Source organism: Rhinoraja longicauda, chromosome 25, assembly GCF_053455715.1.
Source record: "Rhinoraja longicauda isolate Sanriku21f chromosome 25, sRhiLon1.1, whole genome shotgun sequence".
In the NCBI taxonomy this organism is placed as follows: domain Eukaryota; kingdom Metazoa; phylum Chordata; class Chondrichthyes; order Rajiformes; family Arhynchobatidae; genus Rhinoraja; species Rhinoraja longicauda.
The window spans coordinates 14,113,036-14,128,639 of NC_135977.1; the positions used below are offsets into that span (position 1 = coordinate 14,113,036).

Consider the following 15,604-nt stretch of genomic DNA (forward strand, 5'->3'; position numbering starts at 1 on the left):
ATGGCTTCCCTTCTACTTATTTGACAGTCCTCAATTGTATCTGAGCCATTTGCTGCACCTTCTCTCTCCTCCCAGAGAGAGCAAGGATGTTCTCCTGATCCTCTCTCTCTACACCTCATCAAGTTCAAGTTTATTGCCACATGCACGAGTACGGTGAAGCACGGGTATAATGATATTATCCTTTGCAATTTCTTTCTCCTTCAATGAAATTCCATTACGAGATTCGTCTTTCCCTCCCTCTCCGTTCAGCATTCTAAGGAGCCATTTTCTCTACAACTTCCTGGTTTGTTCTTCTATCTCCACCAGCCTATTCCCCTTCTCTCGGCACTGTCCCATATAATCAGAGGAGATGCAACACCTGGTCTTTTACCTCCTCCCTTCCCACTGTGGATCTAAACAGTCCTTTCAGGTGAATCAGTGATTCACTTGCGTTTCTTATAATCCAGCATACTACATTTGGTCCTAGATAGAGGATAGATAGAGCTAGATAGAGCTCTTAAGGATAGCGGAGTCAGGGGGTATGGGGAGAAGGCAGGAACGGGGTACTGATTGAGAATGATCAGCCATGATCACATTGAATGGCGGTGCTGGCTCGAAGGGCCGAATGGCATCCTCCTGCACCTATTGTCTATTGTCCTCATGGTATGGTCTCTGCAATGGAGAAGCTAAAAGCAGATTGGCTGACCACTTTGCAGACCGTCTATGTTCTGTCCATGAGGGTGATCCTGAACATCCAGGTGCCTGACACTTTCAATTTGCATCTCACTCTGATGTTCTGCATGTGCCTTTTTGCAATTTCCATCATGGCCCTACATAACGTTGAGGATTAGCATCCCATTTTTTGTCTGAACATCACACAACGTTTAAGACTCTGTATGAAATTCAACAATTTCAGATAACCTATTTTTTTGTCTGTACTAGAACTGGCTGCTTCTGCTTTAAGGTTATCCATGTGCAAGGTTAACTCAGTTGCTTTCTCTCCACAGACACTGGGTATTTCTAACAATTCTTTTTGATTTACACTCTGCAACAATTGCTTTTCATAGTTTTACAAGTCACTGTGTTTGTTTTATTCCCTAACGATCTTTGGACAGTTCCATAAACAATGCTCACCACATTAGATACTTCCTTCGACCTGTCCATTCCACCCCTATGCTCTCAGTAACTTAAAACTAGCTTGATTTTCACTTCCCAGTTCCAATAAAGGGATTTGACCTGAAACATTTGCTCTTTTGCTTTACACAGATGCTGCCTGACTTGCTGAGGATTTCCAAAAATTCCTGTTTTTATCACCACAAATAGATTTTCTGCTCCTTAGAGCACTGTTGCTTGTGAGTGCAAAGGTTCAGTGAGATGCAATGATGACAACTTCAAATCTGCCTATGTCAATCTCTTACCTTCACTTGATGCTCAGCAGCAATTTGGTTGCGCAACTGCATCATGTCAGAGGAATACTGAAGAACTGCAGCAACTCCCATTCGTAAAAGATGACTCCGATAGTTTTCCGCTGCTTTGGCAATGCGTAACTTTTTTCTCTGCTGTTCCTGCGCGTACATTAGCCAAGCATCAAATACCTGAAATAGAAATGAGCTTGAGATGCTAAAGACTTAACTACAGGAAGCGTACAACTTCAGTTTCCTCATTCCAAAGAGGAAACAAACTCTGTAAAATACAAGACTTGATGCAGAGATAAAACCACTGCCATCCGTATATTTGATAATTAGTAATAAGATTGTCACAAGAAAAGAAACATAGCAGTACACATAACTGCAACCCTAACAGTCTGAAATGTTCATTTCATCCATCACCAGACCACTGGATTTGCAGAGTGTGCCATTTCCAAAATCCACAGCAGTTACTCTCCTTGGTTATTCCAACAGCAACCCCCACCCCCCCCAAACCCCTATCACCCAAGAAAAACAAATATGGGGAACACCATCCATTGCAGGTTCCTATCAAGTCCAAATTTGTCCAACTTGGAAATATTTCACCATTCTTTCAACATCCATAGTGGGGCAAGTCCTGTAATTCCTTACCCACTACCCTTATAAAATAAGAATTGTAGAATTTAGAAAGAGCCTTGCACCAGAATGACTGCATATTTGCATATATATATATTGACATAGCATATACATCTTAAATATATATTTTATATTTTATACATCCTAGACAAGGTACATTCACTAAACTTCATTTGATAGTGATTAACAGTTTTATGTTTAATTAATGTTTATTTTCAATTGCATTTATTCAATTATTTTATATATATTTTACATATATTTAGATTTTGGACTTTAGACATGAGATACAGCGCAGAAACAGGCCCTTCGGCCCAGCCAGTGCGCACCGACCATTGATCACCCCCATACACTAGCATTATCCTGCACACTAGGGACAATTGACATTTTTTACCAAAGCCAATTAACCTATAAAACTATACTTTTTTTGGAGTGTGGGAGGAAACTGGAGCACTCGGTGAAAACCCACACGGTCACAGAGAGAACGTACAAACTCCATGCAGACAGCACCCATTTTCTGGATCGAACCCGGGTCTCTGGCGCTGTAAGGCAGCAGATCTGCAGCTATGCTACTCATAATATCATATATATACTTTATATGATATATATTTATAATAATATCTTTATATATTAGGCACCCATCTGTGCCAAAAGGTATCTTCACCAAAGTTTCTTAGGTAGCAGTTGACAGTCTTGGGTTTAATTAATGTCAGGGACAACCCAAAATACCAACTATGTCAAGCATATCTCAGCCTTATTCTGTTTGGTCAAAGCAAATATCATTTCCCAAACAATCTGGCAGGACGGGTGGGGAATAAACGAACAAATGGCTCGTCCTTTCAAAGTCAGATTTAAGGCTAGTTGTAATGAATGTTTACGTTGGATTGGGAAATACATGGCTCAGGCTGATTTCCCTTATCCCATTCTTCTTAGTATCCAATTATTTACCTTATATTCACATAATTTTTATTCCCAAATAAATCAATTCAAAGGAACAGGATTTATAGGCACTTGGAATGGCAGGGATTAATCAAACCATGTGAAGTATAACCAATTTGATTGAATTTTTTGAAGAAGTAACAAAATGGATTGATGAAAGCAGGGGCAGATTTATTTTCCTGGAAACAGAGGAGACCGAGGGGGACGTGATAGAAGTAGACAAAATTATGGACTTGGATAAAATCTTTCCCCACAGCAGATGTTTCTAAAACTGGATAGCATAGGTTTTGGGTTATGGGTAAGTGGTATAGAACAGATCTGAGGAAGAACTTTTTTACCCACAGAATAGTTGGAATCATAATTCACGGTCAGAGTGGGTTATGGATGCAGATACTCTCACAACATTTAATAAGTATCAAGATGGGAATATAAATCTCCAAGGCACAGAAGGCTATGGACCAAATGTTGGTAAACGGAATGAGTTCAAATAGGCACCTGATGGTCAGCATGCATGTGGTGGGCTGAAGGGCCTGTTTCTGTGCTCTATGTCTTTATGATTCTATCTCACCTGATCAAGATGGTAGTTCAACTTTCTCAGATGCAATAAATGCTGCCCTGCCAATAATGCCCACATCTCAAAAAAACAAATAGGTTCGCCGTAAATAGGTTGAATGTCATTACTGTGAAGTAACATAGCATTGTGCAAGAACACATGAAAATAAGAGCAGGAGTAAACCACCAGGCCCATTAAGCCAATTCCATCATTCAATATATTCATCTTAAATGTCCTCAACTCCTCTTCTGTGCCAGTTCCTCCATAACCTTCAATTCAAATAATTTATCCATCGCTACCTTAAATATAAATGTAAGATCTGGGTGGCAGAGAATTCCAGAGATTCACCACCTTCTGAGAGAAGGAAACTCAACACACCACAGTTCTAAATGATTGGCGGCTTATTTGGCAGATAGGTCTTCTTAGTTGTGACTACAATATTCCAATCTTTTATTTAAGAGCCTAAACGAGTAGATCATTCAGATTTTGTTTTAAAATCAATTCTTGTATGGAATGGGTCACACAAAACATTGAAAACAGCACTCTTCCCTCTACAAAAGCAAAAAACATCTGATCTAACACAAGACTAATGATGTAAACATCTCCCTTTGGCGTGAATAAAGGTTTCTTTATTCTAGGCTTAAGCTCAGGGGTGACCGCGCTTTTGCGGTTGCAGCTCCTAGACTGTGGAACAGCATCCCTCTCCCCATCAGAACTGCCCCCTCCATCGACTCCTTTAAGTCCAGGCTCAAAACCTATTTCTACTCCCTAACGTTTGAGGCTCATTGAGGAGGCGCTGTGAACTGTTTGCGTGCTACTGTACGTTTCATTTTTTTCCTTAGTACCTAATCAGATGTACAGCACTTTGGTCAACGTGGGTTGTTTTTAAATGTGCTATACAAATAAAATTGACTTGACTTGACTTGACTTGACTTTAAGTACAGCGAACAGGCTTTCATCATGCCCATTAATTTTATGCACTCTTCCACCACACTGTATCATGATCAAATTCCATAACTCTGAATGGATTCAAATCCACTTTAGATCCAGATTGGCTCCTGAATCAACACCTGAGCCAGGGATATTTGCAAGCGACTCTCTTTACTGATGTACTGGCTTCACACAACAATTTTATATTTTTGTTTATCCATGCAGTGCCTGAATTAACCTAAAATTTCCATTTCTAAAACAAAAACACAAACAAAATGCATGCAGGTATCTTCTCCAAGATGTATTTTTAATTCCTGATGATACAACAGTGACCACAAATTCTACACTGTGAGAAACTTTTACAACATCAGGCTGCAAATGCAAAAATTTACAAGAACAATCATCCTCTTTCTTAACCAAGATTCATTCAAGGATACAATTTACATTCTGTATTCTCCAGTGACCTTGGTCTGACTGTATGTAAGGTTTCTGTAGTTTTTTTAACCTGTCCAGGTGCTGATAAGCTTTCCTGTCCGAACAACCACTGAATTATAAAGGAATAAAGTAGACATCGAAGGGACAATCATAAAGATTGTCCATATCATTCAATTGTTAAAGGTGGGTGGAACCTAGAAGAAGCAATCATAAAGTAAGGGTCTGTGTTAACCAATTGAAAAATGGGAGAGGAGAGGGAGCTCTTGGGCAAACACTGGCAACTTGCCAAGGCAACTGTGAATAAGTCTGATTAATGGAAACATCTTAAATGGGGTAGGTTGCATCTAAAAATCAGTTGACTGATTATATGGGAATTGAGGTTAAAAGATGTGCAAAATTGTTGGAAGAACAACTGTTGGACTGCATGGTAACTTGTTACAATTTGTAACAGTTCCAATCACAGGATCATATAGAATATCATTCTGTTAAAGTTTCCTGTAATATTACTAATAATAGCACGAGTATAATTTACATTTATTAGTTTTAATAAACTTTTAAGGGGAATTTTGGAGTGAGTAGTTTAATTTTTTACCCACCCAAGTGTGTTTGATCCAAACACAGTAAACACATGTCAAGGAGAACTATCAGAAACTTGAAGTTTTTTTCTTTCTCAAAGAAAGGCACAAGATATTTAATCTTTAATGCTGTGATGTTGGGGATGACGCTGGGTCTACAGCCGCAGTAGGGTGAACCTACGTGACATGGTTTATTTATAGTGAAGGACAATATTGACAAGAAGGTTCGGAGCCGCGTGGGGGTGCAATCCTTCATCATCGGTGTGCATGTGAGGAAACGCTGGCGATCTCGGGCTTGTCTCAGCAGAGGGGTCTTGAATTCGAAGGAGGAATGCTGTGTTGGGATAGTCGAGGTGGCTAAGCGCGGGCCTCGAAGGAGGTGGGTCAGCGATCTCAGTCTTGACTGAAGGAGCCGCTGATTGTCTTGAAGGCTCACTTTTCACCTCGAAGAGGTCATTGGACTGATGAGGAAGGGTCTCGACCAGAAACATCACACATTCCTTCTCTCCAGAGATGCTGCCTGACCTGCTGAGTTACTCCAGCATTTTGTGATACCTTCGATTTGTACTAGCATCTGCAGTTATTTTCAACACATTGTTATTATCGATATCCTTCAGTTCTGCCTTACAACCATTTTTCCATGCAATTACTTTAACTGTAAATATACATGCACTTGTATGCTCTGGCTCTTCCTGATGATTGGTTGCCATTACCCGTACTGCCAGCCTGCACAAAGTGCATTGCGTTTTCTCTAACTTTCTAAATTTCCATTCACTTCAACCCAGTCCCCAGTACTGTTTCAGCTGTATCTGCAACTGTAGTTATTCAGTTTAGAGATAAAGCGTGGAAACAGGCCCTTTAGCCCACAGAGACCACGCCAACCGTGATCACCTGCGCACTAGTTCTATCCTACACATTAGGGACAATTTACAGAAGCCAATTAACCTACAAAAAATGCATGTCTTTAGAATGTGGGAAGAAACCGGAACACCCGGAGGAAACCCACGCCGTCACAGGGAGAATGTACAAACTCTGTATAGACAGCACCCGTAGTCTGGCGCTGCAAGCAGCAACTCTACGGTTGCGCCACTGTGCTTTAGCTCACTAGTTCTAGATCAATACAAGTGACGTCCATCGCACAAGAACATTTTCCTTTTTGTATGGTACTGGTGTCAGTGCTCCATAAAGTGTCATCCATTTCTCCCACCCAATCTTTCAGCCACACATTCAACTCAGGTCCAGTGACCTTTCCTGTCTTCTGCACTCTCAGAATGTTCTTGATATCACGTGGAATGACATAAATTGGTGAAGACAGTTTTCTGTGATGGGGTTCATGGGAAGATGAGAAGGATCATCCACTTTGCACCTGACTGATTGCGGGTGTAAATGCTTCAGGCGTGACTTTAGCACTTACAAACTGGATCTTGCCATCATTAAGGATGGCAATATTCTTGAAGCTTCCTGCTCCGGGTGGTTTAATTATCTACCACTGCTCTTAATTAAACGTGTTGGGAAGTAGAGTTTTGACGCGATCCGGCAGTTTGCTTTATTTTGTTTATCCTATACAGTTTATTTGAATACTGAAGCAACAGTAACAAGATAGATGAATTGATGGCACTAATAGAGGTAAACTGGTCTGATCCAGTAGCCATTGGAGAGACAGGGTGACTCAGGCTGGCATACGAAAGGTTATGGAGAATGGGAAAGAAACTGGAGTAGCTCTGCCAATAAGAACAATATTAGAACTTTTGGGAAAAATTGTCTTCAAACAACAACTACATTGACATGCTCGCTGTAGGGTGAACTCAGGTGATAAGGTTTGTTTATAGTGAATGACGTTAGGAGGAGCTGGCAACCTCAGTCTTGCCCCTGCAGTACACTCTTGCCTTGAGAAAAGGTGACGGCAGTTTCACGCTTGTCCCGGTGGCAAACTTGGCCTTGAAGAGAAGACGCTGGTGATCTTGGGTTTGCCCCAGCGGCTCAGTCTTGGCCTTGAAGGGGAAGTGCTGGAGGTCTCAGGCTTGTCCTTGAAGCTCAGCCTTGGCCTCAAAGCAGCTGCTTGCGGTCTTGGGCTTACCCCGGCACCTCAGTCTTGGTTGTCTAAGGCTCGTCCCTGCCTTCCTCCAAGCCCGTTAAAGGGAAACACAGCTAATAGGGAGGCACCACACACTCATTCTTCCTTTGTCTCCAGCTTCCTCTTTCTTGCTTGTTTCCTCACTCTCTCCTGCTTCCTCTCTCCCTCCTGCTGTCTGTAACTGTTTTGGTTTTTAAGGAGGGGAGTGAAGGAGAGCAGATGAGCCAATCCAATAACAACTAATTGGACACAGCTGAGCTCCTTTGGCTGTGGCCGCAACTCAGTGCGGACCGCTATCCAGGGTGCCCGGTGTTTTCCAGCAGTCATGCGCTGTCTGATGTGCTGGTCTGCCGCTCCTCCTATCTGCCATTTACGGGGATTAGAGCAGCACACAATGGATGAGGCGCCATCACACGTGATTGAGTAAATATTCAGAACCTGGAGAAATCAAACTGGCAAAGATGCACTGGAGGACAAGTTCAGGGGATGTATTTGAGTCCAATTCCAAGAAAAATACTATTTTCCAGCTCATCATGTGGGATTAATTACTGATCTCATAATGGAACATCGTTCACATAAAATGAAAGAATCTCACACCAACTTGGTGTGACAAGCAAGATTCCAAAACTAAGTCTTTAATTTAAATAAAGGCAATTACATGGATATACATGAATTGGGAAACTGAATTCAAAGATTCAAAAGTATTTTATTGTCGCGTATACCAATTAAAAACTATGACATCGCTGCTGGACAATGACTCCCATCCCATGCAGGACACTGTCACTGCACTGAGAAGCTCCTTCAGTGACAGACTCCTTCACCCCAAGTGCGTGAAGGAGAGATATAGGAGGTCCTTCCTTCCCGCTGCTGTGAGACTGCACAACCAGCACTGCTCCCAGCAGATGAGTCAACAGTAACAGCTAAGAACACACAGAAAACTGATGACAATTTATCCTTGTCTTTACTTTTATTTATAATTAATAATCTCTTGCTATCCACTTTGCTGCTGTCACACTGTAAATTTCCCCGGTGTGGGACGAATAAAGGAATATATTATTATTATTATGACAGTAGATAAACTATGGCAGACATTTAAAGAAATATTTCATAACTCTCAGAGGAGTAAAGACCAAAAAAATCACAACTTTGCATACAATGTTAAGTATGAGAACTGGATGAATGTTAGCAGGGAGAAAAGAGTGTTTGAAAATAAATAATAATAATAATAATAATAATACATTTTATTTATATAGCGCTTTTCATATACTCAAAGACGCTTTACAGAGATTTTGAGAACATAGGGAAATTAATAAATAGATAAATAAGTAAATAAATAAATGAACAGAGAAAGGAGACAGTAGGTGAGGTGACCTTCAGTGGTTGAAGGCAGTACTGAACAGGTGAGACTTCAGCGATGTTTTGAATGTGGTGAGTGTGGGGGAGTCTCTAACGGTTTGGGGTAATGAGTTCCATAGGGTGGGAGCAGCGATGGAGAAAGCCCTGTCCCCCCAGGATCTGAGTTTAGTCCGGATGTGGGGGGATAGGAGATTGGCAGCGGCAGAGCGGAGGGTGCAGGTGGGAGTGTGCCTGTGGAGGAGGTCGGTCAGGTAGGATGGGGCCAGGTTATGGAGGGCTTTGTAGGTTATGAGGAGGATTTTGTACTGGATTCTCTGGGGGATGGGGAGCCAGTGGAGTTTATAAAGGACGGGGGTGATATGGTCACGGATCGAGGTGTGTGTGAGTAGACGGGCAGCGGAGTTTTGAATGTATTGAAGTTTATTGATGATTTTTGAGGGTGCGCCATAGAGGAGGCTGTTGCAGTAGTCCAGACGGGAGGTGATGAAGGCGTGGATGAGGGTTTCTGCAGCTGTGGAGGAGAGGGATGGACGGAGACGGGCAATGTTTTTGAGGTGGAAGAAGGCTGTCTTTGTGATGTGTTTGATGTGTTTGTCGAAGGAGAGGGTTTGATCAAGGATGATTCCAAGATTCCGGATGTGAGGTGAGGTGGATACTGGGAGACCATCAATGTTGAGGATGAAGTTTTGGGTGGATTTGGTGAGCATTTTTGGACCAATGATGATGATTTCAGATTTGTTGCAATTGAGTTTGAGGAAGTTTGATTGAAGCCAAGATTTTATTTCAGTAATGCAGTTTGTCAGTGTAGAGTGTGTGGTGGAGGAGATTGACTTGGTGGAGATGAGGAGCTGGATATCATCGGCGAAGCAGTGGAAGTTGAGACCATGACGGCGGATTAATTGACCAAGGGGGAACAGGTAGAGGATGAAGAGGAGGGGGCCAAGGACTGAGCCTTGGGGGACACCTTGGGGGAGGGGAGCGGTGGGGGATTTACAGTTGTTAATGGAGATGAACTGGTGTCTGTCAGAGAGGTAAGATTTAAACCAGGATAGGGCTGTGCCGGTGATGTTAAGGGAGGTTTCAAGTCGGGTGAGGAGAATGGAGTGATTTATGGTGTCAAAGGTGGCGCTGAGGTCAAGTAGGATGAGGATGTTGAGGTTGCCAGCGTCGGAGGAGAGGAGAATGTCGTTTGTGATTTTGAGGAGCGCAGTTTCAGTACAGTGGTTTGAGCGGAATCCAGATTGGAAAGTTTCATACAGGTTATTGGTAGAGAGGTGGTATTTTAGTTGGGAAGCTACAGCACGTTCCAAAACTTTGGACAGAAAGGGTAGGTTGGAGATTGGTCTGAAGTTGTTTGGGGTGTCAGGGTTTAGACCAGGTTTTTTCAGAATGGGGGTGACAGCAGCGATTTTGAGGGATGGCGGGACGATGCCAATGGACAGGGAGGAGTTTATTGTTGCAGTGATAAGTGGAGAGAGAGCAGGAAGGCAGGCCTTGACAAAGCTGGAGGGGATGGGGTCCAGAGAGCAGGTGGCAGTTTTTATTCCCGTGAGAATAAAGTACGTGAGCGCCCTAATAAAGGCATAAACAGACCAAGCCTTTACAAAAGTTATAAAAAATAAATAATGTTTTTTTGGAAGCTGAAATGTAAGGATTAATGGGAAATATATATCTTATATTTGTGGCAGTGAACAAATAGTTTACAGTTATCTTTACAGCAGGATGTGAAGAAAATACCAAAACATGTATGAAATTAAAGTGCAAAAGGGAGGGAGGAATTTAAGCACATCCCAGATTTAGCATCAGAGAATATCATGGATAACCATAGGATATACATGGCAGGGTACAATTGGGTTCTGTTTATAACAAAAGTATTGAGCAACTGTTTTAAAGTGGTCTTCATTCGAGGCTGATGGACTGTAGAAATAATGAATGAGAGGGGGTTATTTTTAGGTTAGTTAGCTAAATTTGGAGAATTCAATGTTCATACTGTTGCGTTGTAAGGGAAATATGAGGTGCTGTTCTTCCAGTTTGCGTGTGGCCTCACTCTGGCAATTGAGGTGGCCCAGCACAGAAAGGTCAATAGGAGAATGGGAAGGGGAGCTAAAATGTTTAGCAACCAGAAAATCCAGCAGGTCTTGGTGGACCAAATGCAAGTGTTTGGAGAGACGGTCGCCAAGTTTACTCTTGGTCTCATACGAATATGACTTTGTAAAAAAGGTCACATGGGGAGCACAAAATGCAGTAGATGAGGTTAGATAAATTTGAATCTATGTGGAGACCAGTCATTGTGTACACGTATTTGGACCATTGGCCTTTTTTATTTTTATTAACGACTTAAGAGATTGCAATATGAGAGCCAGCTGATGATTGGAACGGCATGACAAATTTTAATGTATTGATAAAGTTCATCTGTTTCAGGAGATATGTTGGGTAATTGACTCAGCACTAGTAAATGATCTCTAACTCTGATAGGCTGAACAGTTGTGTGTGAGGGCAGTGTAAATGCACAAAATCGTTACCCCACCATTCACCAAAGCATTGAAGGATAAACAAAAATATATACACAAGCATTTGGTGCACAAATCTCTTGATAGAAAAACAGTGCAGCAAACCAGTAATATACCTAGCTTAAACAACAGTAGCTAGTTTAGGCCGTCATCTCACTCACTGAATGCCAACTAGCTGAATCGCTTTAACAAGAGAGACTTGCATCAGTTTCTGATTTGGGCAGACATCACCTCATTGACAAAAGGTGCATGCTTCACAAATCCAGGACTACATTGATCTCCACACTTAGTTATGATTTTTTACACTAGTTTAATTCACCCACATCAAATCCATCTGCCTAACAGGCCACTGCCCAGATTCTTCACTCACTACACAGTACATTTGCAGATCATGAAGCATTGTTGAAAGCCTGATACAAGCTTGCGTCATTTCCCATTAACATTCTGATCGTAACTAATATTTCAAGTGTCGTAGATAAGAATGACCTTCAGAAAGTCTAATTAAGATTTAGCTGGGAACTAAAAATGTGATTCATGTGGTCTTTTACCTTTCCCTGAAGTAAGAGAGACCAGTGCCATAAAGCTGTTGCTGTCTGTTTGTCCTCTTGGCGTTTTCCCAACAGCTGCATAAGTCACAAAATAAAGCAGGTTACATTCTGAATTAAATCGAAAGGCACTTTGAGAAATAACTACAAACAACAAATGTTGATCAAATGCATTCCCTACTTTACTATTTTATAACACAATTATGTTCTGGGATTCAAGAGGAAGAAAGACAAAATGCTTATCCAATAAAAATATTTCTGCTCCTTGTACAAAGGCAGTTAATGCCCTTGTACTGAAACTGAATGGTCATCCATGCTTTGACAATCTATTCAGCCAAGGGGATAAAAAAAAACATTGTAGCCATATCCATTTTTAATTTTTAATTTTCTGATATTCCTACATGGCAGAACTAACCTAAGATTTGAAAATTAGAAACAGGAATGGTGGTGGGGTAACTTATATGTCAGCCTAATTAATTCTTCAAGTTCAGTTTAAGCAGAATCACTAGGGTATGTTTTCTTTTAAAAAAGCAACCAATCCTCCAAATAGTTAACATGTATCGGAATCAACCATACCCATGGAGGATCTGTGGTAAGGTAGCCTTACTGATAGTAATTAAATGTACAGAACAGGGAAAGAGAAGGACCAAGAAACAAAACATCAACTCACTGGAACATATGGAGAAATGTGCTCAGGGAGCACGCTGCTCAAATTAAACTCTGAACAAGCAAGAGGGATGAATGAAATTCTACCATAATTGCTACTTACTTTTACTTTCCAGTCTGTGAAGTGGAGTCGACAAAGTCGATACGATTGAAACCACTGTTCCTGTCGGTGTAACAACTGGAACACAATCAAATGCAAAAGTTCTCACTTTATTTTTTAAAAATGAGTGCAGTCATGCACAATGAACTTTGTTCATCTGAGAAAGTAAATGAAAAATATTTCCTTCCTTTCTTTTTTCCTAATTGAAGTATAATTCCACGGATGGCACACGGAGGTAGTTCATACACTTTGCGCATCTGGTCCTTCATTGTTAAACTCACAAAGTGTCAGCAAGCTGACTATGGCGAGTCTCCAAGACATTACCACACCCATTTACACGGGAATCCATACAAAGGCAGTTCCAAACAAGTCCACAACATATCACCATGCACAAAGAGTGTTTCCAACTATCTCAGAAACATTTATCCCTCATCCATTGGCAGCTTTAATAGATTAAATTGTTATCACGTTGCTCTTTAGAAATGTCTTGGCATAAAACCTGGCTGCTACATTAACATGTGCATTTCAAGCTTCATTAATTATCAAGGAAATAGTGTACGGTATGGCATGAAAAATGCTTTCTTCTTTCTACAGTGCGACTGGATGATGATCAAAGTAAGCAATTATAAAACACTGAAAAGGTCAGGGCTGATTTAAAATATTGCAAATGCAGGGTGTATGTTCTGTTGAGACAATCTGAACAAAATTCACAGACTTTAGGAGCTCCAAAGTTGGCACTCGAAGCTTCTACACACGTACCAGTTCAGAGAACATGAAATAGCATAGTCCTTACAGAGGCAACAGCTTTAAATGCATAGTTCCTTTACATACCATCTAATAAATACCATATTCTCAAAAAAATATATATTTTAAATTATTCATCACAATTATAGATTTACCAGGGGACTGCTTCAGGCCTCTCTATCATTGCTCATGTATCCTAAATTATACACCTTTCACTTGCAAAATCTAGTCCAGCTCTTTCAAGTTTTAGCAGAATTTCTGAGGCTCTGTTGTCAGATTCCCTGTAATGTTATCATGTTTGTGAGACAATATTCAGGTGCACGGCCAGAACCATGATTCATCTATCTTCTCCTTTGGTACCAATTGCCTTTGTCTGTGCTTTGGCTGAAGTTCATGTCAAATGGTCCATAGCATTCAACATCTCCATCATCGAGGAGATGAAAGTTCAGTCGACAATTGAAAAATAAATGCAGAAATTAATCCATTAAATAACCCCAACGGTAACTAAACTAACTACCCCTGATGCTGAATTTTTAAAAGCCAAAATTCTGACTTTATGTAATATAGTTTCAAGGTGCTTTTTATAATGTAATTTATCTATAATCAGAAGCGAATCTGTTGCACAAATTAGAATTTTGTTTGTACTTACCATCACTCTTAAACAATGGTCACGATATTGTTTCCATGACAGCAGGCATTTATTTGCGATTTGTCGTGTATAGTGTTGAGAAGCAGCCTCCAATTTGCCTCGCTGAGTCATTGCTCCTTGACTGAGCCGTTTCCAGTGAGAAAACACATGCTGTAAATGAACTGGGAGAGACAAAAATAAAACTGTCATCTCAGCTCGATTGGATAAACCTATAGATTGTCTGTGAAGGTGTTGAGGGTTGGGGGAAATTGTGGAGATGAAGTGGTAAAAATCTCAACATTCTGCTCAAGTTCCATTCAACAGGTTGTCAAAACCTTTACCCATCTCTCCAAAGTGCTGCAGGAAATAACCTACGTGAAGATTATAACTTGCCATTCCAAAATTGGAAAATAATCTATTGGTACTGCTTTATATTTCCAATTGTTTCTCAAATGTTTAGGATGCTGTCACGGTGTACTGCATTAAGAAGCAATTGAGGAATCTCTATCCGGGATCCTTTATTGGCTTTGACTCACTGCTCATATTTGGAGACATAGGGTTGAGGATGGAATCAGATAAATTCACATGTTCAGAACCTTCTTAATCACCCGATGAAATTAAAGAACACAGTGAATCTAACACTTCATACAATAACCAAATCAGCACACAAAAAACTGATGATTTAAACTCTGTCCAGAAATTTAAAAACAAAAATCAGGATTAATCTTGATTCATCTGATTAATTCTTAATCAGGATTAAGAATGAATATTGAGTTAGGTGCAGCTTTAATTGCAGTGTTAAACAACAAAAGATTAAACCAATCTAAATTGTTTTAATTTTATCTCTGTAGAAAATACTTGGATAAAATAACCTCTGGCACAACATAAAAATCTCATCATCTTCCAACTCCTTTACCGGTCCTTGTCTTTGTAACCTCCATCATCATTTTAACCCCACGATGTTTATTCTTTCAATTTCCACTTCTTGATTAGGATCGCCAATTTTCTTTGGCCATCAACTAGCTTATTATCAAAATGATTGGCAGCACTCACCTGAGAGAAAAAATAGTTTTCTTTTGGATAAGATGCTGCAAGAAGAACGAACTGATAATTTATGTAACCACAGATGGGCTTGAAATAATCCCTGCTTCCCATTACATTTGGGTACAAATCATGGGATAGGGAGAATGGTGAGAGCTGCATGGCAGGGAGGGGACAAAGAGGAAACATAAAGCGAGAAGGAAGAATAGAGAGGTGAACAGCAAGTATGGCAGGAGGAAAGGAACAGGTGAGGAGGAGAAGGTTGTAGTTAATAAAAAGGCCAAATATTTCTCATCTCTAAGTGCCCCAAGAATTTGAAGATGAGTCACCTACTTGAACCACTGCAGGCTCTCGGATAATGGAATTGTCGCAGAAGACGTTATTGCATTGAGACAAAGCAAAATGTGTGTCTGTCAATCAAATCACTGTCAAATATCACTAATTAAAAAGACCAGTGGTCACTACATGCACAAATCTTGTAAGTGAGCAG

At 40.7% G+C, this 15,604-nt stretch overlaps 1 protein-coding gene across 4 annotated transcripts in view; it reads right to left on the reverse strand.

Moving 5' to 3' along the window:
* The window catches only part of sfi1 (SFI1 centrin binding protein), a 96,229-nt gene that overhangs the window by 30,197 nt on the left and 50,428 nt on the right, over window positions 1-15,604 (reverse strand). For all 4 annotated transcript variants that reach the window (XM_078421303.1, XM_078421306.1, XM_078421302.1 and 1 more), the window contains 4 exons: window positions 14,095-14,255; window positions 12,705-12,779; window positions 11,939-12,013; window positions 1,398-1,574 (listed from right to left, as the gene is read on the reverse strand). In XM_078421303.1, the coding sequence (XP_078277429.1) occupies window positions 1,398-1,574; window positions 11,939-12,013; window positions 12,705-12,779; window positions 14,095-14,255 (488 nt within the window). The remainder of the gene's footprint in view (window positions 1-1,397; window positions 1,575-11,938; window positions 12,014-12,704; window positions 12,780-14,094; window positions 14,256-15,604) is intronic.